Source organism: Schistocerca nitens, chromosome 3 (assembly GCF_023898315.1).
Source record: "Schistocerca nitens isolate TAMUIC-IGC-003100 chromosome 3, iqSchNite1.1, whole genome shotgun sequence".
In the NCBI taxonomy this organism is placed as follows: Eukaryota; Metazoa; Arthropoda; class Insecta; order Orthoptera; family Acrididae; genus Schistocerca; species Schistocerca nitens.
The window spans coordinates 469,073,096-469,098,660 of NC_064616.1; the positions used below are offsets into that span (position 1 = coordinate 469,073,096).

Genomic DNA, 25,565 nt, shown 5'->3' on the forward strand with positions numbered 1-25,565 from the left:
GAAGTAACTCGAGAATAATGTAAGACGACTTTGTTTTCTGGTGGCGTTGACGCTGTCTTTAGAAAGTGTGCCTGAAGTAAAATTTGGTGCACTTTCCAATCTTCCTACTTTATTTACCTGAATGGATGACATTGCCTAATAATCATGAGTAGTAAAACGTCAATGTCGTGTTATACAGATTTTACGGAGAAAATTAGAGCTTCTTTTGAATCAGTTGTACAGTGCATACTATCAAGTTGTGTCACTCTTAGTGGAGGTACTGCGGTTCACTGTTATCTGTAGTAATGAATTTCTATTTATGTTTTCTTATTGGCAATGATATTGTTTCATAAGTCACTATGTAATATATCTTTGAGAGCTCTTTGAGTGAACGTCTTCATAAAGGTCGTCAGCTGATTGGCAGAATGAACAGAAATTCGTGGCTGCTGTGTAGCTGCTGTCGACTGTTATCAGACAATATACTTGTTTATCTCTGCCAGTCTGCTATGAAGGGATAAAACACTTTGTTGCAGCTAGTGTGTTGTACTTTAGTTGTGCTCGTTAGCTGCAAACTCAGTTGCCTGCTGTTATGGCATCTTTACTAGTGAAAAGCTTTTCCCGAAATTGGCGCGCGGTTTCCAATAAATCGTCTGCTATTCGTCCGGCGTCTGCTTCATTGGAGAGAAGTATTCAGAGCACAGCAGTCCAACATGACATTAAAGCTGACAAGTGAGATATAAATCAAGTTGCGCTGACATATGTTGGTGAATTATTTACGAATTCTTTTCAAGCGGGTAATTTTTTTGTTTTTTTTTTTTTCAGGGTAGAGGTGACATTTGTGAAAACTAATGGCGAGAAGATTAAAGCGGTTGGTAAAGTCGGTGACAGTCTCCTGGATATAGTTGTGAGCAATAGCATAGATCTGGATGGGTTTGGTAAGTACTTAAATGTATAACTAATACGTTACAGTAATAAGCGAATAAAATAACAATGTTGGTGTACGGACACCGTTACTGACATAGTGTGTGTAGCAACCTAGGCACTGGCATGAACGCTGATATTTGTCTTACGCTGTTTTGCAGGATTTTTCGTGTTGTCATGTAGGTGTTTTAATTTTGCTAATGCTATTGAAGTCTTACCCTGCTTTCAGTTCTTACTTGTCCCTTCTGTCAGCTTTCCTGTAATATAATACCTATCAAGTTCCATTGGCAGTTCATCTGAAATGTGCTTATAATTAAAAATGCTAAAATGTTTTTTTTTTTTTTTTTTTTTTTTTCCCCTGTAGGTGCATGTGAGGGAACCTTAACCTGTTCCACATGCCACTTAATCCTGAAAAAAGAAGACTATGATCGTTTGCCAGAGAAACCTACAGATGAAGAGCTAGACATGCTTGATTTAGCATATGATCCTACAGACACGTGAGTATTGTCCCCCAAGAGTGTAGCTAATCACACATACAGTTTTTTGTTCGACAAAATTTTATGTGGGGGGGGGGGGAATACTGTCGTGCTTGTTTGTGATACTAAGTTTATGTTGCTACTTGTTGTATGTGTAAAAATCTGTGTCCTTTGACAGGATAAAAAAGGATGTATGCAGTAGGTGCACATGCTCTAATTATAATGCTTTAACCTCCTATTGTTAAATGTGTGTTAACATCTCATTTCTCTATTGTGATGCAGTATGAAGGATACACGAATTTACCTTTGTAACAGTTTTTTTGTGGGTGGTGTGGAGCAGTTATTCAAACACTTCTACATGCTTGGGTTCCACCAGGTGGAAAAAATTTGCATCATGCCTCTTTAGGAATCAACAAATATCTAATTATCTCTAAACAAAGTACCATTTCAGTTACAATAAGAGGTATGATATTATGTGATCATACTTTACTTTGTGTTTCATTTGGGTATGTTTATTTTTGAGAGTAGTGCCTTGTTTAAAGTTTATGAACTGTGCGTTCAACAAAAATTCTTTGCAAGTATTGTATATTTACATCTTTGTCGTTACTCTGGAAAGTAGCAGGAATAAGAACTCAACAGGTGTGTAACGAACCATTGTTATTTTAAGCACTTTGTATTCCTTTAAAATACTATTCACGGAAATAGATGTCACGTCTTCCCCAATAGGAGCTTATGAATGTATGTAATATGAAGCAACACAACTGCCACAGGCATAGTGAGTGTCTCCAACAATTAAATTCAACTGCGTTTGCTCTTCACATAATTACTGGTCTTGGAAACAAACAAGTCAACCTCCTGACATAGTTTTCATATCTCCATGTGGTAATGATTAGATTAGATTAGTTTTTCATTCCATAGATCCGTGCTGAGGAGATCCTCGTGGATGTGGAACATGTCAATTTTTTTTTTTTTTTTTTTAAAGCTGAAATAACAATACTAATAGTATGAATATATACAATACATCATTTGTTTCTATTAAAAAAATTCATCAATGGAGTAGAAGGAGTTGGCCACTAGTAAATCTTTCAGGCTCCTTTTAAACTGATCTTTATTTGTAACTAAATTTTTTATGTTTACTGGTAAATTATTGAAGATGTGTGTTCCTGAGTAATGGACCCCTTTTTGAACTAAAGTAAGTGCTTTTAAGTCCTTGTGCAGATCATTTTTGTTCCTGGTATTGTGTCTATGAACTGAGCTGTTTGTTGGAAAAAGAGATATATTATTTAGGACAAATTTCATTAATGAGTAAATATACTGAGAGGCAGTAGTTACTATACCCAGTTCTTTGAAGAGGTTTCTACAGGACGTCCGTGAATTTACTCCACAAATAATACGTATTACACGCTTTTGGACTCTGAAAACTTTTGTTTGACTTGAAGAGTTACCCCAAAATATTATACCATATGACATTATGGAATGAAAGTAGGCAAAGTACGCAAGCTTTTTCATTTTTATGTTGCCTGTGTCTGCTAACACTCGAATTGCAAATACAGATTTGTTAAGGCGTTTCTGCAGTTCTGTGGTGTGCTCTTCCCAACTGAACGTGCTAAGGAATAATTTTCTGGGGTAACTAACCACTTAGAAAGTATAAATTCCCCAAATCCAATGACGACCCACAGTTATTATGGAGGCAAAATCTGCACCAACAATACATATATTCTCCAATGAAATTGGTCATAAATAATCAGTCACAATTTGAAAACAATATTAATGTCCACACTTACAATACTACAGATTTTGTGCAGTCAATAATTTATCTTCAACTGAAATGACATAGCAAACTCTTTCACAAGACATTACTGAATGGAAATACGCAAAATGTCAGAAGGTTGATTTGTTTGTTTCCAAAACTAGCAATTATATAAACAGCAAAAGTAGCAGAGTGTAATTGTTCAAGAAGTGCAGTATGCCTGTGGTGCTGACTATTGTTTCATACTACATACACTCCTGTGCTCCCAGTTGTATTTTCACTCCAAGGTTGACTTTCTGTTATAAAAGCATATTAGAAAAAAGTGAATACAGTTGTGGTAAGAGCCACAAGCATCATCTGCACATGCTGTTATTGATGTATGGTCTGCTATTAAGACAATGCCTGGTGTGTGTATGATTCTTCTTGCTTTTTCCCACTTCGTCAAAATAACAATGAGCTTGTATTGCTATGCATCCCAAACCTCTTGCCTTGTATGGAACCTGCTATATTACCCATGACCGCTCTCAACTTTGTTGATGAGAGCACATATCTGTAGACAAATGCAGAGTCACATTTCAACAAGAACACTGATAAAGTGTTCTTGTTGTCTGCTATACCAGGTGTCTTTGTCCTTTATCGTAATTATGAAGTACATAATGTCATGTGTACAGAAGCAGAAAGAAAAGAACACTTTCTGCAACCCATCTATGTGATTATTAGTTTTTGGAATGTAAGTTGTGGTGACTGATTTGTAGTGTCGTCTGAGGTGTAGGTTAGGTCGAAAGGAGACACTGTGGTTGAGTTGGTGAAGAATTATCAAATCTCTAGTTCGATAAGGTTGTCAATAAGATTATATGACTACAATCATGCATGGTATTGATAACACAAAATACACTGAACTGTTATTTGCAGGCAAATTGACATTGCGGCATTGACCTTGAAACTTACTAGATTAATTATTCAGGCAGTTTACTTCTTGAAGTTTTAAATTTTTGCAACAGGAGACCTGCTTTAAAATATTGGTTTGGTTCTTACATACATAGTTAATTTCTAGTTAGGTGCATATTTCTTATGTCAGGATTTTGTTATTCAGTATGTTGCCGAGACGTATTGTTTGATGACGTTAACCCAAAATTCACTTCATTTCTGAGATGTGGTCTTTGACATCAGATTCAGTGATGGGACAAATGCATACCTTACAGCACAGTAAGTTGTGCAGTGTATAGATTCTAATGTCCTTTCAACCCTCTTAACTTTCTATCCTCGCATAACAAACTTTTATTCTAGATATTTCCTGGGGTTGTTGTGATGGCAGTCACTTCAGTTGCTGAAAATTTCACAGTTTACTCGTCGGCTGTTTTATACAAATCCCTTGTTATGATGAGAATCATCAGCATGGTGTCAGTTCATAGTGAATGTGGTTTTACATGTACACAAAAAAAGGTGGCATTGCTCCTGCATTCTTTTGATACACAACTGGCTATTGCATTCAATGGCTGCTAGCATTCCACCCTGTCTTAAAGCTGATATGTGGTGTAAATTGTTAGTGGCATTAGGGAAGCATCAGATTCCACCCATCTGCTTTGAACGATGTCATCAGTATGGAGGTAATGCCTACTTGCAGCATATACAAAATGGCGGGAATATTGTAGTTACATGCACATGCCAACAAATGTGAACAAAAATATAAATGCAAGAATGTCTCACCCCAACAATAAAATGAAACTAATGGGACAATTGTGTGAAATAGGGGGTTTAGGCGGGTACAAGGTAAATATTTAATAATACAGGACACCGCACCGTCCCAAAAAAATCTCAACTTAAGACATAACACTTCAGCCCCAAAACCAACAGGATTTGTACACTTCTCTGTACCTCTATAGCTCAAACCTATTCCTGACATCTAAAAAACCAACTTCTGCAGTTCTGAAAGGTGGAGTCAGACATTTTCTTTGTCCTGTATAGCTCAATGACAGCTTTCGATACCTACCGGCAAACCACAAATTGAAAACCCACAATTACAAGCTTCACACACCTACATAACTCATGAACCACCACCAAAAACAAAACCCTAACAACTAGAAAACCCATAAACTCCCATCTTAACTAGATCACTTTAAACACAAGCAAAATACCATAAATATAAAACAGACCAAACATCAGAATTACTAGAGAATAAAACCAAAACAAAAATTACTTGCCAACAAAAGCCTCGAAGAAAATCACATAGGTTGGTGGGCACGCACACAAAAACAAAACTAATCGTGCCTAATAAAAGCATCACACACATAAAGAAAAGAAAAAAAATCTCACTGAAAATGAAGCAATAAAGCTAGAGCGCTGACTAGCCAGACTCAAGCCTACATTTACAGATGCGAGAAAGTAATACACACCCACCCCCTTTTACATATCACAATAATAGAAAGTATACTGTAGAATAGGAATTGTCAAGGAAGAAGTCCTTCAGTTAATTTCCAGAGTTTGCTCTTCTGTCTCAGACATTTCATATCTTTGGTAAGTGATCAAAAATTTTGGTTGCAGCATTATGCTCTCCTTTTTGTGCCAAGGACAACCTCAATGTTGAATGTCGAATATCATTTCTTCTGGAGTTGTAAACATCTACACAGTTAATCATTTTGAACTTCAGTGAGTTATTAACAGTAAGCTTCATCAGGGAATAGATAACTTGGGAAACAGTAGTCAAAATGCCGAACTCCTTAAATAGAAGTCTGCAGTATGGTCCTGGGTCAGCACCACATATTATTCTTATAGCAAGTTTTTGAGCAGTGAAGAATTTCTATCTTGAAGTTGAGTTACCACAGGATATTATTTCACAAGACATTAGTGAATGAAACTGTGCAAGATGTCAACTTACAGCATTCTCTCAAAGATTTTTCATGATTCTAAGTGTAAATGTGGGTGGACTAAGTTGTTTCAAGAGATCCAAAACGTACTTTTCCAGTTTAAACTCGCATCAGTATGGGACACTTTTAAAGTTTTGGCCATATTTGTAATTTCTTCACCACTCATGATTTGTGTTACACTTCTAGATATGCAGTACTGTATAGGCTGTCTTTTTGAAATTAGAGGGTGAGACCATTCAATAATGTCAAGAACTTTCTTCATCATTTCTTCTGGTGCTATATGTGTGCTTGGATTCATCACAATATTAGTGTCACTGGCAAAAATAACTTCTTTGACTTGTTGTATATTGGACAAAAATTGTTTACATATATGGGAAACAATAGCAGACTTAAGAGGGAGCCTTCAGAACCCCCATACGGTATGTTTTCTCACCAGTCAGAATAATATCCCCTGACTACCTTAGTTGAATTACTAAGTAAAACTGTCGTCATTCTATTGGTTAGCTATACAAATGATCTGGTAAAACCTCAGTTTAACTAGGAGAAAATTTTTATTTGCGCAGGCAAATGCCTTAGATCCATCACAGAAAATATCAACCGGTGCTATTTTGTTGTTCAATGCTAGTGAAATTTGGTGGAGGAACACATAAGTGGCATTCTCACAAGGGAACCTCCCCATCGCACCCCCCTCAGATTTAGTTATAAGTTGGCACAGTGGATAGGCCTTGAGAAACTGAACGCAGATCAATCGAGAAAACAGGTAGAAGTTGTGTGGAACTATGAAAAAAAATAAGCAAAATATACAAACTGAGTAGTCCATGCCAAGATAGGCAACATCAAGGATGATTTGAGCTTAGGAGTGCCGTGGTCCCGTGGTTAGTGTGAGCACCACGTACAAGTTAGGTGGGTCGACAACATATTCCTGTCGTGTGACGCACATGCCCTCACCAGTGTCGTATAGAATATATCAGACGTGTTTTCCTGTGGAGGAATCGGTTGACCTATGACCTTGAGATCAAATGTTTTCGGTTCCCATTGGAGAGGCACGTCCTTTCGTCTACTAATCACACGGTTATGCGGTGCGGTCACAAAACACACACACTAAACTTATTACAGTGAACAGAGACGTCAATGAACGAACGGACAGGTCATAACTTTGCGAAAATAAAGAAAAACTTTTCACTTGAGGGGAAACTTGAACCAAGGGCCTCATTCTGCAGCTGCTCACGCTAACCACATGACCACGGCACACCTGTGTTTAGATCATTCTTGATGTTGCCTATCTTCGCATGGACTACTCAGTTTGTATATTTTGCTTATTTTTTCATAGTTCCACACAACTTCTTCCTGTTTCCTCGATTGATCTGTGTTCAGTTTTTCAAGGCATATCCACTGTGCCAACTTATAACTAAATCTGAGGGGGGTGCGATGGGGAGGTTCCCTTGTCAGTAGAGCAAATCTTCTGAAACACAAACTGCAAGCTCCTGAGGGTATTAATTGTTGATCAGGTGAAATGCTAATCTATAGTGCATCACTGTCACAAAAATTTTGAAAGATGACAGCAGTGAAACAGGTCGATACTTGACCTTTCTCCTATCACTTTCTGTAATGAGGGTTTCACAGTGGTGTATTTGTGTCTCCGAAAAAATGCATAGAAATAATGATGTAGTACATATTTCAAATCTGAGATAGTTTTGTTATATGGGAATAAATCTGTGATACATCCTTGGATTTCCCATCAAAACCAGATGAGCTTTTATTTTTGAGAGACTTTATAAAATTCTTAATTTCAGAGAGAGAAGTTGGTGTTAAATTCATATGATTGACTTTTACAAGAGATTCTTGTTCAACATAGAACTGTGATTCTTCTGTTGAACTGTTTGTCCCTATATTTTTCGTTATATTTGAGAAACGATTATTAGATAATTCGCTGGCTGTGACCCATCATTTACAGTCCTTCTGTGTAATTAGTGATAAATTATTATCCTGCTCTTTGTCCAGTTGTCCTGTCTCTAATTTGTCGACATTCTATATAGCCTTAAGCTTCTTGTCACAATTACTGATTTGACATTATGTGCATGTTTCTACGGTTTTTAATAACCTGTCTTAGTAATTTTGAGTAGTTTTCATAGTGTGCAACTACTGCAGGATCTCTACTTGCTCTAGGCCAACAGATAAGTTCCCCTTTTGCTTTCAAATTATAGTTTAATCCCTCTTAGTGAGTCACATTCTTTTAGATGGCTGTTCAGTGTCCTTTCTGATTAGCTTATGTGGAAAGCTATTTTCAAATAATGATATGAATTTATCTTGGAATAGATTAAATTTGGGGTCAGCATTTGGTTTATTATACATTTCATCCTAGATTCTCTGTAAACTATTCCTAAAAACATTTGTCCTGGAATCATTAATTATTTTGATTATCATAGGGGAATATCAATACAGTAAAGCACTACCTTACTTGTCCTGACTGTGCATCCTCATCATAGTGAATGTTTGTTACTGGGTGTACATTTTTTATTTTCATGCTTTGAGCTTCATCTAAGAAACCATAATCGTGAGGATCCTACTGTCCTCATCCACCTGTGTTGAAAGTTGATTACTGAGACCAAATTGTAGTACCCAGTTAATGTTTTCAAATCAGCTTGCCTATCACTATCTTTCAGAAAATTTATATTAAATTTCCAGACTATTAACTGCTTTCTGTGGTCTGACACCTAACACAGTAAGGAATCCACATGCCAGTTCACAATTTTCCAGTAGGGATCTCCATGTAATGACAATTAAAAGTGAACTTTAGTATCAGTTCACAAGGGCACACTTCCGTGCTGATCACTACACGTTTTTTGTCTCAACGTCTTTGAACATTTTTCCTATGTTAATATAAGTAATGAGTCCTTTTTCTGTATTCTTTCTATATGAGTAAGATTCTAGAGTGTAATACCTTTTAACTACTGTAAACCTGTGGTTATGCTGTGCTTGGGTAAGCACAGGATGTTCATCCTCTCAGAACTGTCTAATTTTCCAATCTGACAATTGCTCCTCTAATATTTTGATGAAATGAACTAACTTTACTTTTCTGCACATTCTTAAGTATTTTGTGGGGCTCATCTGTTTTTTTAAATTCTTTCATAATGAGATGCCTGAATACTGACTAACAGAACAAAAAGACCTCTCTTTAACACCTATAACCACAAGTATCTTGGTTTTTGTGGTGATGCCGCCCCTACCGTACCAGTAAATTTTCTGTAAGAGGCTCAGACAACGTATCTTTTTCTCTCCTATCCAGATGTAGGATGTGTCTTAGTATATTCCCATCTCCCAACTAGCAGCAGGCACTGCAATCGCGAGATTTCATTTCATTTGGCAGCAGCCTGCTCAACTCGGTGTTTTGATGGACAGTACCCGACAACTTGGAAGGAGGTAATATTAATTCCATTATGGGTACCAGGCAAGGATCATACCACTCCTAACAGTTATTGACATGTAGCCATTACCAGTTCTATAGGTAAGATTCTTGAATGCGTGGTCAACCACTGTCTTGTCTAGTTCCTAGAATCCAAAGGTCACCTGTCCTACACCCAGTGTAGTTTCCGGTGCTACTATTCTGTCCTTGACAACTTAATTCTACTGGAGAAAGTAATAAAAGATTCCTTTTTTGACCTTGAAAATGTGTGCAGCACTGCTTTCAAGTACAACTCTTCTCCAACTTCAGGAATGGGGGCTCTGTGGATGTCTGCTGCTAGTTATCCAATTGTTTCTTGAGGACCATTTCTTTCAATATTGTGTTACTGATGCCTTGTCTGAGTGCTGTTTTGAGGATAATGGGGTCCCCCAAGGCAGTATACTGTGTCACATCGATCAGTCTCTATCGATTCCATCTCCTCCACACTCGGGAGCCCTGTTAAATGCTTTTTGTTTGTGGATGACTTTACAGACATCTACTCTTCCCCTAATCTTATGACAATGAGGCAGTTATAGCTGATCATCAGGAGACAGTAAGCTTGGGCCAGAAAAACTGGCTGTAGGTTCCCATCAGAGAAAACAGTGTCAATTTTAACCATGCTCATTGAAGTTTTAACCAGCCAGAACTCGCCATGGGGGACAATATTTTATATTTTAAGGACACTGTGTACTTCCTGGGTCTACTGTTTGTCTCAAAATTAGCCTGGGCTTCAAATCATTTAGTATTTTGAAATGCCTTGGTGCCGAAGTGTGTGTGGGGGGGGGTGGCTCATAGGTCCCACCTCCTGCAGTGTTACAGGGCATTTGTTCGTTCATGGTTGGGTTACAGCAGCGTGGTTTATGGATTAGCTTATATTTCATACCTCAAGATGTTAGACGCTGTCTACCATGATGGCGTTCAGATATTGACTAGAGCCTACTGGACCAGCGCAGTTAAAGAGTCTGTGTGCAGAGTTTGGTGAACTACCTTTCTGGATTTGGCAGTGCCTTCTCCTGGCTTGACAGGCTCTGAAAATTTCAGTGTTGCCTTAGTCATTTGCATTTAGTGTGACAGTCCACAGCGACTTTGAATAGCAATTCAGGAATTGGCACCCCAAGACAAGGTGCAATATGTGCTGCTGACTGAAGGATCTTGATACATCAGGCCTCTGAAAACACAGCCAGGAATTTAATAAATTGCTGCCATGATCTCTTCAGAGGCCCAATGTGATTTTAAGCTCGACACAGTACAAGAAAACTTGTACTCCAGATTATATATGTACAACTGTTTTCTTCAATTTTAAGTATGTACCTCAGTTTTACCATTGTTTGTACAGATGGATTTCAGCAAGAGAATGCCCTCGGTTGTTCAGCTGTCTTCCATGATAGGGTTTTCAAAACGCATCTTCCAGAACAATTTACAAATTATGATACGATGTTATATGGCATTATGGCGGCATTGGATTAGATTCACAGGCATCACAGTACAAGGTTTCTCATCTGTTCTGACTTGCACAGTGTGCTACAAGCGTTTCCCCAAATGTATCAGAGTGACCAGCTGATTCAGCTCCTCCATGACCATTTACAGTTTCTCAAACACTGTTGAACGAAGGTGATGTTTTCCTGGGTACCTAGGCACATTGGGATATGGGATAATGACAAAGCAGGCAAAAAACCATGTCAGGATGGTCTTGTGAGTTGATGTACCTTCCCCCGTCATCTAATTATCTGACAGAGAAATCGTGCATCAGTGGGAAACTGAATGGTTGGAGGTGGTAACAAGAAACTATGGTCACTCGAATCGACCACACACATGGTGGACTTCATGCGGACCTTACCAATGGAAGGAAGTGCCACTCATCTGACTGATCATAGGTCATAGCTCTTTAACACATGGTTTCCTCTTCTGGCAGGAGGATTCACAACTCTGAAGTTTGTGGTCGGCCAGTTTTGGTTGAATGTATTTCAGTTACATGTGTGTTACATACTGACATCAGAGCTGCCCTCAGTTTGACTGTAGATCTTTGCCCAACACCCTTGCTCATCCTGACGCCAGTGTTACACGGGTTCTGAAATCTTATGAACTGTCGAGCCTTATCCATAAAGTGCTGTGAACAAGATGCAGATGCTAATGGATTATAAACTACTCCACATGTGGAAATGGCCGCCTCTCCCCCCTTCCTCCCTTCCCCCTCACCCCCCCCCCCCCCACCCTCTTCCAGGAGAAAGGCATATGGCATTCTCATTTTCATCAGGGCACTGGTGACTATGCTGTTGAGTAGCCCACATGTAAAATACACACGAAACGAAGGAGGAAGAATGTGTCCAGTGACTACATAAGTGAGTCACAATTGTAATCAAACATTTGAGTGTAGAAATTCACAGGGGTATGAAATGGAACAACTTCATAGGCTCGGCCGTTGGTAAAGCAAGTAGCAGATTTTGGTTCATTCATAAGGTACAAGGAAAATTAAATTGGGAGATTTCATACAAAACATTGTTGCAACTGATGCTAGAATATTACTAAAGTGTTACGTACCCGCACCAAAAATGGTTGCAGGTTTGTTTGACCTATGTAAGTGTGTTGTAGGGTTGTTGAAAAAACTAGCAGATATTTGAAAATGCATACTCTCGTTACATGAAAGGTTACACACAAGGTTTGAAGAACCTGCATCAAGTGAGGAAACTACTAGTATAATAAAACTGCCTACATATTGCTCTCGTAATGATCCTGAAGAGAAAATTATAGTACACCCTAAGGCATTTAAGCAGTCATTCTGCACAGAATTGTGTATATCTGTAATTTCAAAAATGTAACAGGTCACACAGTTTGTGTTAAAGAAGTCTATTTTTATTGGTTGTGGAGTGTTAGGAAAAACACTTAACTATGTGTACAAAGTCTTGTCAAAATTAAATGATAAATTGCCTTGAACAATCTGCTGACATTTCTGAATCTCTCATTAGCTGTTTCGTTCATTAAGGTGACTGCTAATATTACTTACTTGTATACTTATGTTACAATTTTTTTTTTTCCTTAGTGCTTTAGTGTGAAGTATTAGATGTCTCATAAAATTTGGGGTTATCTTCGACCAGTGAACTATCTGCCTCAAAAGAAATTTTGTTTTCGTGCTCAGTTTTCCTCTTTAGTTTGTTACCATGTTCAAAATAGATTTTACCTTGCTCCCTGCAAACTTATTAATTCTTCAAAGCACATACTGCTTTCTGCTCTGATCACTTTACTTAAAATGTTACAGTACAGATCATAATTTTATTTAACCCTGCCATCTGTGTTCCTTGATGCTAAGGACAATTTTACCTTAGCTCTGCACGATTAGGTGCCTTTTTTTTACAGTGTGGCTTCTGACTGTGTTACAGGATAAGTTAAAATTTTAATTAACATCAAAGCTATTTTGTGCACCACTTTCATATTGCAAGAGGTGACTGTTGGGAGGGTGGAGTCACTCTCCCAGTTTGCTCCTTGCCAGTTTCCTTTGGAAGGATGGTGCTGACATGTTGTCACTGTCACAATGGGTGCAGTGAAAGAGAATTCAGAATTAGTTATTTAATTCAATGAGTTACAAGCAGTGTCTTGACTTGCTGTTTACATCAGCTGTCAATGCCTGTAGAGCAGTCATCTCATAAGCGGCCTTTCAGTCAGCTCAAGGCAGCTGATGCTGCACACCCATTCCTTACCTGCAATGGCTTCCATCCCATACTGTATGCTGATAAAGTAGCCCACTTCGTACCAGTTGTATACAACCACTTGCTCGACAAAATACCTGTACCTGAAGACTAGGAAGCTGCGTGGGTCACACGAATACACAAGAAAGAAAATAGTCAGCTGAATTATAGACCCATAAAAGTGTGAAGCCCTTCAGATGAGCACTAAAAATTCAACTGAATTTAAGTTACACAACTAATCGTACAAATTTAAAGCTTGTCTTATTCAATGAAATACCAAGGGATTATAATTATGAACAACTTAAATTGCAACCATAACATAGAATAGGTTGTGGGAAAGGTGAACCAAAGACTGTTTTATTAGCAAAAAATTTCGAATGTGCAACAAATCTACTAAAAAGAATGCCTACCCTCTGCTTGTCTGCCGTTTTCCAGAGTACTGCTGTCCAGTGTGGGCTTCTTACCACATAGGACATTAAAAAATTCCGAAGAAGGGTAGCTCATGTTTTAATGTTGTGAAATAGGGGAGGGAGTGTCATGAATATAATAAAGGCAGTGGGTGGCAATCATTAGAACAAAGGTTGGTTTTTTTTTTGTTGCAGTGAGATTTCCACAAGGTTTCAATCACCAACTGGATGCAAAAAATGTTGTTGACTCCTATCTATATAGGGAGAAATGACCATCATAATAAAATAAGAAAAACTGGAGTTTTCATCAAAAGATTTAAGAGTTCGTTTTTCCCATGCAGTATTAAAGGAGGAACTGTTCAGAATTTGTGCAGAAATGGTTCTGTGAACCCTCTGCCATTTACTTAAGTGTGACTTGCAGAGCAGTCGTGTAAACTGTAGATTTCCAAAACACTTGGTTGCTTTTCTGTCAAATCAAAAGTTTCTCGTTCATAGTTAGCATTTACTATTTGATTACCATTATTTATTTACAACTAAAGTAGTCGTAGGTATCATTTCATATCTCAGCCTTAAGGCAATCGCCCGCATCTCGTGGTCGTGCGGTAGCGTTCTCGCTTCCCACGCCCGGGTTCCCGGGTTCGATTCCCGGCGGGGTCAGGGATTTTCTCTGCCTCGTGATGGCTGGGTGTTGTGTGATGTCCTTAGGTTAGTTAGGTTTAAGTAGTTCTAAGTTCTAGGGGACTGATGACCTAAGATGTTAAGTCCCATAGTGCTCAGAGCCATTTGAACCAACCTTAAGGCAATCGTATTCATCAGTAACTATTACAATTGAAGACTCCCCCATTTTAGAGTTTGTGTCTCGTGCAGTATAATAGTGTTGTACATTAATTTCTTAAGGTAAAAATGTTGAATACTACATGTTGCCCTGCTAGTAAGTATTTGTCGAATGGCATCTTCTAAACACCATGATCTGTACTTTAGATTGTAGCCAAACTGATATTTAGGTGTATAACCCATTGTCTGTGGCATCTGATGGAGGACAACAGAAAATTGTACACATAGGTTTCGCATTAAGCCAACTTCCTCAGTGCGTAGTTCGTGGCAATCAATGACAGTTTTTATCTATTTTGTATATATTTTACGCTTCTGCACTTGTATATTCTGCCTTGCATACTAATTGTCCAAACACGATATTTTTCATTAATAAATGCATGTAGTAGATGAACATAAGCACGTGATATTTAGACATATACACTATGTGATCAAAATTATCCAGACACTCCCAAAAACGTATGTTCTTCATATTGGGTGCATTGTGCTGCCACCTACTACCAGGTACTCCATATCTGCAACCTCACTAGTCATTAGACATCATGAGAGAGCAGAATGGGGCACTCCGCGGAACTCGCGTACTTCAAACGTGGTCAGCTGATTGGGTATCTCTTGTCATACGTCTGTACACAAGATTTCCACACTGCTAAACATCCCTAGGTCTACTTTTTTACGATGTGATAGTGAAGTGGACATGTGAAGAGGCACATACAGCATAAAAGTGTACGGGCCAACCTCGTCTGTTGACTGACGAACACCGCCAGCAGTTGAAGAGGGTTAAATGTGTAATAAACAGGCATCTATCCAGATCATCACACAAGAATTCCAAACTGTATCAGGATCCACTGCAAGTACTATGACAGTTAGGCGGGAGGTGAGAAAACTTCGATTTCATGGCCGAGCGGCTGCTCATAAGCCACACATCATGCTGGTACATGCTAAATGACACCTCACTTGGTGTAAGGAGAGTACACATTGGATGATTGAACAGTGGAAAAACCATTGTGTGGAGTGACGAATCACAGTACACAATGTGGTGATCAGATGGCAGGGTGTGGGTATGGTGAATGCCCGGTGAACGTCATCTGCGTGCGTGTGCAGTGCCAACAGTAAAATTTGGAGATAGTGGTTTTATGGTGTGGTCATGTTTTTCATGGAGGGGGCTTGCATCCCTTGTTGTTTTGTACACTATCACAGCACAGGCGTACATTGATGTTTTAAGCACCTTCTTGCTTCCCACTGTTGAAGAGCAATTCGGGAATGGCGATTCAATCTTTAAAGACGATTGAGCACCTGTTCATAATGCACGGCCTGTGGCAAAGTACTTACATGAGAATAACATCTCTATAATGGACTGGCATGCACAGAGTCCTGACCTGGATCCTATAAAACACCTTTGGGATATTTTGGAACACTGACTTATTGCCATGCCTCTCCAACTGATGATGTCAATACCGATCTTCAGTCCAGCGCTCTGTGAAGAATGGGCTGCCGTTTCCCAAGAAACCTTTCAGCACCTTACTGAACATATGCCTGCGAGAATGGAAGCTGTCATCAAGGCTAAGGGTGGGCCAACACCATATTGAATTCCAGCATTACTGATGGCGGGCACCGCGAACTTGTAAGTCATTTTCAGCTAGGTGTTCGATACTTTTGATCATGTAGTGTATTATACTCTTCTGGCCTATCTGTGAGTTAAGTATTTACATTAAAGGAGAGTTTGTCAAATGTGGCCAAGAAATGTCACTGCCTAAGAACTGACAGCAGTAACACACAAAGCAACCTGTGTGCTGTGAGATAGGATGGATTTCATAATGCAAATAGTAACATAGACATTGTTTGTTATATTCTAGGTATCCACATAGTTGTTTTCTTTCTAGATGAACTTAAAGTAGAACACTGGAAAGCATTCACTACTGACAATGTGTTTTGTAGAGGTACATGATGGAAGTAGACTTAAGTTTCTGCTATTATGTATACAGTTGTCATGTTGTATTGATGTACATACAATGGTTTGTGGTCCTTTGTATCAGATGCCACTAACATTGAGTTATTGTCCCAGATACCTGCTTGCTAACAAATGTTTTAAGTGCAGCTCATAGTGTTCAGACGCTGGCTTTTAACAAAATTTCTCCATGCTCACATTTGTGACCTTCTCCTTTGCTATACTGTGCTCAAGTATCATGTCCTACTGCACCATTTCATTTCTCTTTTTGAATTATGTTCTTCATAGGTGTAGCAGCAAACTGATACTCTAGTGGTTAGCATTAGATATATACAGAGACAGCCTTTGTGTCTAATTAGTTGCATGCTTCAAATTGGTCAGCCTTTTACTGCAAACAAGTGTGAACATAATTTATCATATAAATATTCTTCCCCCCCCCCCCCCCCCCCCCCAACTAGACGCTGTGTTAGTCAAAAATGAAGTTACTTTATTCTTTATATATATTTGGTACTTATTTTTGAAATTTGACTTTGTTTGCAGGTCACGTTTGGGATGCCAGATCATTATGACGAAAGATCTCAATGGTTTAGAAGTAAAGGTTCCTGCAGGCATAAATGATGCACGCAGCTAACACGTGTGCACCCCCCCCCCCTCCCTTTTACACACACACACACACACACACACACACACACACACACACACACACACACACACACACTCTCTCTCTCTCTTTACCTCAGTGACTGACTCTTAATAGGAGTGCTCTTGTTTAATAGACAGACAACTGCTGTTGTTATTGCAGGTAAACACTCACTCCCATTGGGTAATAGCTCCAAACTTTTTGTACCTACTGTTCTTTGTTGAAATTTGTATGTTGTCACAGAACATGTCCTACTGCTCTCCAATCGCAAATTCAGTTTCTATTCCCACGTCTTGAGGCTCTAGTTTATGCTTAAACTATACTTGCATCCTAATGTGATACTGCTGTTTTCAGAAGGAAAAAAAAATGCTGTATGCCTTTGTTTAGAGATGTAATGATAACAAGCTGACTGCCACGGTTAGCCTATAAAATGTCCAGTGAAGTAGGAAAGAATGTAAAATACCAAGAAACTGCAGCTTCAGCAACAGTGGCACTGAAAATATTCATGAAATCCCCTTGAATAACAACTGGCTTTTTGTAATGTTGGGTTCAGACATTGCAAGTTTGTCATTTCAAACTAGCTTTATATAAAAAAAATAACTTTTGTTGTGGAATAGTTGTTAATTTGTCAGCAATGTTGTTAGACGATCAGCAGCAAATGTAAAGAAAGTTAACAGTACTGAATGATGTGTGTACTGTAGGATGACACAGATTTGTAAATAATTGATGAAAGTTAAGATATTCCCAAGTTTGGTTTACTATTGTCTTGAGAAACAGCTCAAGAAATGTGTGTGCTGTATTAATAAAAATGTACATTTTTGTGAAGCCTGTGTGAGGATAAGTGTCCGAAGACTGTACCTATCTGTATGTGGTAATGTGTTGTTGGTGTCACCACATTTGTTATGTATGCTTCTATTTTAATATCTTCTCATACAGAATGATGTACAAATTCTTGAGGAGCAGTAAATATTATTAGTTTTGGATATCAACTATTTTGCTACATGAAAGAAAATATATTTGTAATAAAGAAACTTAAAACTAAAATGTGTCCTACCAGACTGACTAATTGTTACAGTAAACACCTGGTACACAACAAAGTGGGTGACCTCTTCAGGTAAGTTAATGTTTGGTTTGTATCTGTTGCACAGTGACTTGAGATTGTTAGGCTATGGATGCATTTCAGACTGCGTAACGTCTTTCCTCTCTACCCTCTTCCGTCCCTCAAGTGGCGAGGTAAGAACATCACTGTTGGCATATATTCTTGCAGGTTGCTGAACTACACGTCAAAAGACCCTGTCTTTAGAGATGGTTCTCCCCTTATCATTTGATGTGATGTCATCTGTAGTATTACTATGTTGTGTGAAAAAATAGTTATACATGTGTTTCACTTTAAACTTAGTTCCCCAGCCAGTTCTTATCCTTCAGGCAGGAACCCCCACTCCTCACTCCTGCCCTAAATAGGCCCTAAATAGGCCCACGTGTCTGACATGACTATAGACCATTCCCTTGAACTTATCAGGAAACTCGGGACTTAAGAAAACATTTTTGTGGCAATATTTTATCTGAACTGTGTGCCCAGTCTGAGTAATTCCTACTGTGTTAAAAGATATTGCCTAATACTGGTAGTATTCTTCATGGAGGTTACCACAGTCAAATATTTATTGAATGAATGTGGCATTTTTTCCTTACTAGGCCGTTAGTTTATTTTCTTTATTAGTCTTCAATCCAGCCTAGTCATAAAAAGTGGGTGTGTCTGAAAAACTTGCTTTCTCGGATCGCCAGACAACAATTCAAACAAATTGTATTGCTGAGTTTTATTACAAAATGAAATTTACAAAATAAGCAAGTTTCTTCACTATAGACGATGCTACATATTACAAGTGAAATGACTAGCTTGAAGCTATTTTAGAACTGGGCTGCAGTCAGTCAAGTGCGGTGTTTATGTTCTCTTCGCATAGAGGCTGCTGTCGTCCTGGAGAGGGATCAGTAAACTTGCAATTGGCTGACGTCTTTTTCACAGCCCTCTGCTCTCTCGTTCCCAACTGGCGTGTCAGCTCTTGACTTTACGCCACAACAATAAGCAGTGCTAGTTTTGGCTTAAGAAGCCATTGTCTGTCGAATGTCTATAAATGTGCCAAATGTCTAAATTGGCAGCCTCTTCACAATATGTCAAAATTCATATTGGTTTACATACTGTTGTAAGTGTTTAGGCAGTTTTTACATTTATTTTGTGCATATGAGGCAGGAAATCTGCAAAGATTTTGAAAATGAAATAGTCTAAGTAAAGAACAAATTCTGCATCAATTCTGGGCTGAACTTTGTGTATATTCATTATGCCCACTGGTTGCATAAGTTCCATTAGCATTTGGTAAACGGCAGTAATAAATTATATTTACCCAACAATTGAAGGATGCCAAATCATAACATTGAAAGAGCCACCACTAGTCAAAATTGAGTTAATAGTAAAAGTGGGTTGTATGTGCTGTTCTTTACCTGCTGTCATGTTCAAAACTCTCAACTAGTAGTGCTCCAGTGGTAAAAATGAAATGTGCCTGCCATAATGTCGCATTTCCAGAGTTAAGCTGCATAAAACTCTGGCTCTAATGTTGATGAGCATTAGCACCAATGGTGGATCATGAGCAGCAGCTGCACACACCAAATAGTAGTATAAAATGACCTGGAAATGAATGAGCATAGAAGCATGTTTGGAAAAGGAAGAGAAACACTGGGTTGTCGTATTTAAATTGGAAAAACGCAGAAGTGGACCAGAAATCTGAACCAACAGAAGTACATTGTTTTCTTAACCTCTTACAACTGGTATGTTACCTAATTACCACTGTTGTATAGTGTTTCTCCTGTTCATTTATATACAAGGATTAACTGTTACTACAGCTGGTATTTTAGTATTTTCAGCTTTTAAAACATAATTTGTATTTCCAGAATAAATGTAGGAGGAGAGATACTGGCAGAATTAAGGTTGTGAGGATGGGTTGTGAGTCGTGCTTGGGTAGCTCAGCTGGTAGAGCACTTGCCCACGAAAGGCAAAGGTCCCGACTTAGAGTCTCAGTCCAGTACACACTTTTAGTCTGCCAGGAAGTTTCATAATTTGTATTCTTTGGTACATAATATTATTGGTATGATATAATGATACTACAGAGGTTGTTTGCATGTGTTAGGTGACTTACAAATGTCATTCTTCATGCAGAGCTACTAGACAGCAGCATACAATTACATTGTTACAAAAGTTTTGACTTGCATACCTACAATGATTAGAAAGCACACTTAAGATGTGTGAAACATGTTACTTTACTCAGGAGACAGCCAAAGACTGAACATGTTGGTATATGTTGCCAATATCTATTACTTGCGAAGTACAGGTATGGTTTTTTTTATTTCTCTTTTTCTCCTTTCTTTTCTTTAACCTTCAGTGTCACTAAGAGAAGAGTACAAATCCTTCAGCAAAAAATCATATCAGGGAGTGTGAATCTAAGTGACAAATGAGGTGGCAGCTGACTCAAAAGAGCTGGACAATTGAAGGAAAAAATTTAAGTATCTCCCTTCCATCCCCCCTCAAAGTCACTAGAGAAAAGACAATTTCAGTAAAATGTGCCTTTCATATGACCTAAATATTACAAAATTGTATCATGAATACAAAACTAAGTATGGAACTGAATTCAATGAAACTCCTTCCAATTCTAATCAGTGATTTCATGAGATATTCAACAGGGAATTCAATCTTTCTTTTGTCCATCCCAGGTCAGATACATGTTCTGTGACTCCAAACTCATTGATTTATGAGCCAGTGAGGACCCAATGTGTAGAAATGTCACTGAGAAATCATTAGTACTTCATGAATACTGGTTAGAAGCTGCTCAGCACTGCATGCTGAGTAACAGTGCTAGTGCAGAAGGTTTTACTTCAGACACCAGCGTTGTCTCATTTGATTTACAGCAACAGATGTATGTACATACTCTAGAGCATCCGAAAATGTGTTACTGCGGACAACTAGGCAGTATGAACTTGGGTATTCATTTAGAAGGTGACAACTGTGTCTATATGAACCTGTGGAATGAAACTGAAACAGGTTATATTTCCTTGTCTTCCATGTTTTTAGCATGGAAAGTTTTTTCCTTTCTCCTGAAGAATTTACCTAACAGTGCCGTTCAAGTGCACAGTGTGATCTAAGAGGCAAAATTTTCAAAGTTCAACCCACCCTGCAATTGATGTTTCTTCCATCAACAATGCAGTGCTATTTAGCAAACTAAATTCACACCAGTTCAAATGGAAAGAAGTGCCACTGGATGGTATATGTTGTAGGTTGCAAGGATCCTCTTACTTTGGAGAGCATTTTATTTTTTACATTTCATTGGGACGCTGCAACTGGCAGTCCTCACTTCATCGCTACCTAGGAGATGCTGTGTCCCATTTTTTGTGCGCCAACTAGAACACCATATTTAAACTCAGTTAAATCTTGATAACCTTCCACTGTAGTAACAGTAACCAGTCTAACAACTGTGCCAGACACCTGTTGTCTTACATAGGTGTTGCCGACCACAGCACCGTATTCTGCCTGTTTACATATATCTGTATTTGAATGTGCATGCCTATACCAGTTTCTTTGAAACTTCACTGTATTATTTAAGTTGTTTTCAAACTACTCACATATTTGGGAAGTTAATCAGTATTCTCGGATCTTCATTAACAGTCTGCAGTGGACACTGTCAAATGCTTCCTGGAAATCTAGGAATATGGAATCTGCCTGTTGCCCTTCATCCATGATTAACAGCATGTCAATGTTAAGGATAATGGCTGTAATTTTGCAGGTCTGTTCTCTTACATTTCTTTAGTACAGAAGATACCGGGACTTTCTCCCAGATAAGTAAGTGCAACTTAATATTGTATAGTTATCACTGGGTCACATTGTTGGCCCAATGTATTAGAAATAATAGTTTTGCCTTGATACAATGTCCTGCAGAGATGGACTCCGAGAATTTACCACATAGATAATACTTAAATGCACCATAAATTTCCTTTTCCAGACGATGTTGTAACAGAACACCTACACGTGACCTTACAGTGTGTGGTGGAGGCTACATTAACACATGACAGGTAAACCTACAAATCGGCTCTAATTCTTCATTGCAGTCATTTCACAAGGTGTTTGTGGGAGGAGTAATATTTTGCGCAGAAGGCAATCTCTCTGATTGTTTCAACAGTAAACATAACTATGATACACACCACCTCTCTTGTAGTAATGCTTTTCATGTGAGTGTGATAAAGGGTCTTATGTATAATTCGATCTGCCTGTCTGTCAAACTGCTCTACTAAAGTCACGATGAAATTCTTTCAAATTACCTGTAGGATACAGACTCGGTCATGTAACTATCTACAGCTATCAGTCCATATGAGTCCGCTGCTCATGGTCTCGCGGTCGCATTCTCGCTTCTCGAGAACGGGGTCCCGGGTTCGATTCCCGGCGGGGTCAGGGATTTTCATCTGCCCTGAGATGACTGGGTGTTTGTGTTGTCCTCATCATTTCATCATCATTCATCAAATTGACAATATTGGGGTGAGGAAAGGTTGGGAATTCGTACAGGCACTGATAACCGCACAGTTGAGTGCCCCACAAACCATCTGTCGTCGTCGTCGTCATCACATCATCATCATCATCATCATCATCATCATCATCATCAGTCCATATGATGTAGTTATGGAGGTGTCAATAGGCTGTTATATCAAACCTAACAAACTCTGAAAGTTGGTAGACAGACGACATTTACCACAAAAAATATACTAGAGGCTTGTAGTAATGTTGCATCATGTGTTATAGCTGGGTATGTGGCTCATGCGGGAAACTCTGTATCTGCTAAATGAAATATAGGAAGGACATTCAAAGGTGAACATTGTAGATTAGGCTTTATTGTGACTGTTATTGATATCGAATGAAACAGGTTTACTGTTACCAGTCACTGTTTAATTTATTTCCACAATGCGTTTCAAAGGTTTAGACTCCAATCAACAGGTTGATTTATTTGTATTAATATGACCGGAGCTATATGTAAGTGGTCCTGCGCCCTTGACAGAATTGCCAAGGCTGGCCCCGACCCCATCAGAAATCCACCTTTTTCCATTTTTTCTACATAGATCTAACCAATTTTGTAATTTGTAAGATAGGTTTAATAAGAATTAAATGTTACTGAAAAATATCGTTTAAATGAGCTATAAATCTGGCATGCAGAAAGAAACAAGCCGGAGGCTGTAAAATGAAAACTGCTGAAGGGACCATAATGCCATCGCCTACGGAAGAAGTTACGGTCCCTCCCCTACAGGAGCACTGAGAGGCTAACTCACAGTTGGAGGGACTCTCACGTGACGACAGAGCGAGCACGTACACGTTTCAACTGCCCACTGCAATTATTTGTACTGAAAACAGAGAAATGGAGGCTCCAAAAGAATGGAAAAGGGGTTTAGTAGGTTTCTTTACAGCGGAAGGATAGCGGGACATGGGTCCATTGCAAGGTGCAAAGCGTGGCTTAAGCGATTCAAGGACGGACGGATGTTGTTGACTGACGACGCACGATCTGGAACGCTACACCTGATTACCGATAGCATTATCCAGAATGAGGATTCCCTCATCATTGAATACCGGTGAGCTACAGTGGCAACATTGCCCCAGAAGTGGAATTGAGTATCAGAATTGTAATGTACATTCAGTGCTCCTTATACTTGAGCCATTCTCCGATGAATTTCTGTTCCTTGCACTCCTCCTACAGTCAGGAAATGTACTACACCTCTTCGCTCTTCTTTTGAAGCCTCAATTTCTTTATTTTCAGCAATAATGAGTGCAATAGACAGCAGTTGCGTGCACCAACTCGCAGTGTAGTCACATGGTTGTGCGCCCATGTCCCTCCAGTGGCGAGCTTAGGGCCTCAGCACTCTTATATAGGGACCTCACTCTCTTCCGTAGGCAGTGGCATCATGATCCCTTCAGCGGTTTTAATTTTCCACCCTTCGGCTCGTTTCTTTTCGAACGACCCTAATAGACGAAACGATACAGATAACCATACCGTAGGTGCAACCACTAAGGAGTATCTGTGAAGAGGCCAGACTAACCCCTTGGTTCCTGCAAAGGTGTAACAGCCTATTCGGTAGTTGGAGGGGCAACAGTCTAGATGACTGACTGATCTGGCCTTGTAATATTAGTCAACAAGGTCTTGTTGTGCTGGTAATGTGAACAGCTGAAAGCAAGGAGAAATGCAGCCATGACTGTTTTTCAAGTGCATGTTGCACTGCTGTATGGTTCTGAGCACTATGGGACTTAACTTCTGAGGTCATCAGTCCCCTAGAACTTAGAACTACTTAAACCTAACTAATCTAAGGACATCACACACATCCATGCCCGAGGCAGGATTCGAACTTGCGACCGTAGCGGTCGCGCGGTTCCAGACTGTAGCGCCTACAACCGCTCTGCCACTCGGGCCGGCTCCTCTCAGGTAAAATAATCCGGATATAAAATAGTACTTCATCTACATGACTACTCTGCTATTCACAATTAAGTGCCTGGCAGAAGGTCCATCAAACCAAACTATTTCGCTACCATTCTACTCTCGAACAGTGTGCCGGAAACACGAACACTTAAATCTTTCCGTGCGAGCTCCGATTTCTTTTACTTTATTACGATTTTCATTTCTCCCTGTGTTGGTGGGCGCTAACAAAATATTTTCGGATTTGGAGGAGAAAGTTGCTCATTGAAATTCGGGATAGGATCTCGGGGCAAAGCAAAACGCCTTTGTTTTAATTATTACCTCCCTAACTCACATAACGTATCTGTGACGCTCTCTCCTCTACTTCGCAATAATACAAAACGAGCTGCCCTTCTTTGAACCTTTCCAATACCCTCCGCCAAATCTATCTGATAAGGATCCCAATCCACACAGCAATATTCCAGAGCAGGATGTATAACAGTACTATCGGCAGTCTATTTAGTAGACCAGTAGCCTCTTCTAAGCGTTCTCCGTCCTCTGAATGATGTCGTGTTCAGGAAAAACTAAACTGGTGTTGTATGGGTCGGAGCGTGGAACATAAGATCCCTTAATGCAGTAGTTAGATTAGAGAACTTAAAAGGGGAAATGGAGCGTATGAAGATAGATACATTGGGAATTAGTGAAGTGCAGAGCAAGCCAGATCAGTACAATTTTATCACTACAAAATGGGATAGGGCAATGCAGTGTATGAAGAGATAACGGAAGTTATTCAGATAATTAAAAAGAGATGAAGATTCAATTGTGATGAGTGACAGGAATTTGATAACAGGAAACTGAAGAAAAAGAAAACTAGTAGGAGAACATAGAATGGACAAAGGAATGAAAGAGGAAGCCGCCCAGAAGAATTTTGCTCAAAGCATAACTTAATCATTGCTAAGTGTGGTTTAAGAATCAAGAAAGAAGGTCGTGTATGTGAAAGAGACGTGGGGCCACTGGAAGTTTTCAAATCAATTATGTAACGGTAAGACAGAGATTCAGAAACCAGATTCTGAACTGTAAGCAGTGGCCACTCGTGTTCACAGATTTTAGATTCAGACAAATTTGAGTGTGTGGAATTAATAGCATCTACTGTATAACAGTTATGCT

At 39.1% G+C, this 25,565-nt stretch overlaps 1 protein-coding gene across 1 annotated transcript; it reads left to right on the forward strand.

The window, feature by feature from the left end:
• Window positions 1-348: 348 nt before the first annotated feature.
• On the forward strand, window positions 349-17,979 carry LOC126248396 (adrenodoxin-like protein 2, mitochondrial). Its single transcript, XM_049949344.1, has 4 exons — window positions 349-708; window positions 802-914; window positions 1,265-1,397; window positions 16,836-17,979. The coding sequence occupies exons 1-4, from the start codon at window positions 569-571 to the stop codon at window positions 16,924-16,926; spliced, it is 477 nt and encodes a 158-aa protein (XP_049805301.1). The 5' UTR covers window positions 349-568; the 3' UTR covers window positions 16,927-17,979.
• Window positions 17,980-25,565: the final 7,586 nt, after the last annotated feature.

Bases quoted from the DNA above. Each gene is read 5' to 3' on its own strand.
- LOC126248396 (XM_049949344.1), top strand. From the start codon at position 569: ATGGCATCTTTACTAGTGAAAAGCTTTTCCCGAAATTGGCGCGCGGTT. The intron at 915-1,264 runs GTAAGTACTTAA...TTTCCCCTGTAG, and splicing joins CATAGATCTGGATGGGTTTG to GTGCATGTGAGGGAACCTTA. The intron at 1,398-16,835 runs GTGAGTATTGTC...CTTTGTTTGCAG, and splicing joins GCATATGATCCTACAGACAC to GTCACGTTTGGGATGCCAGA.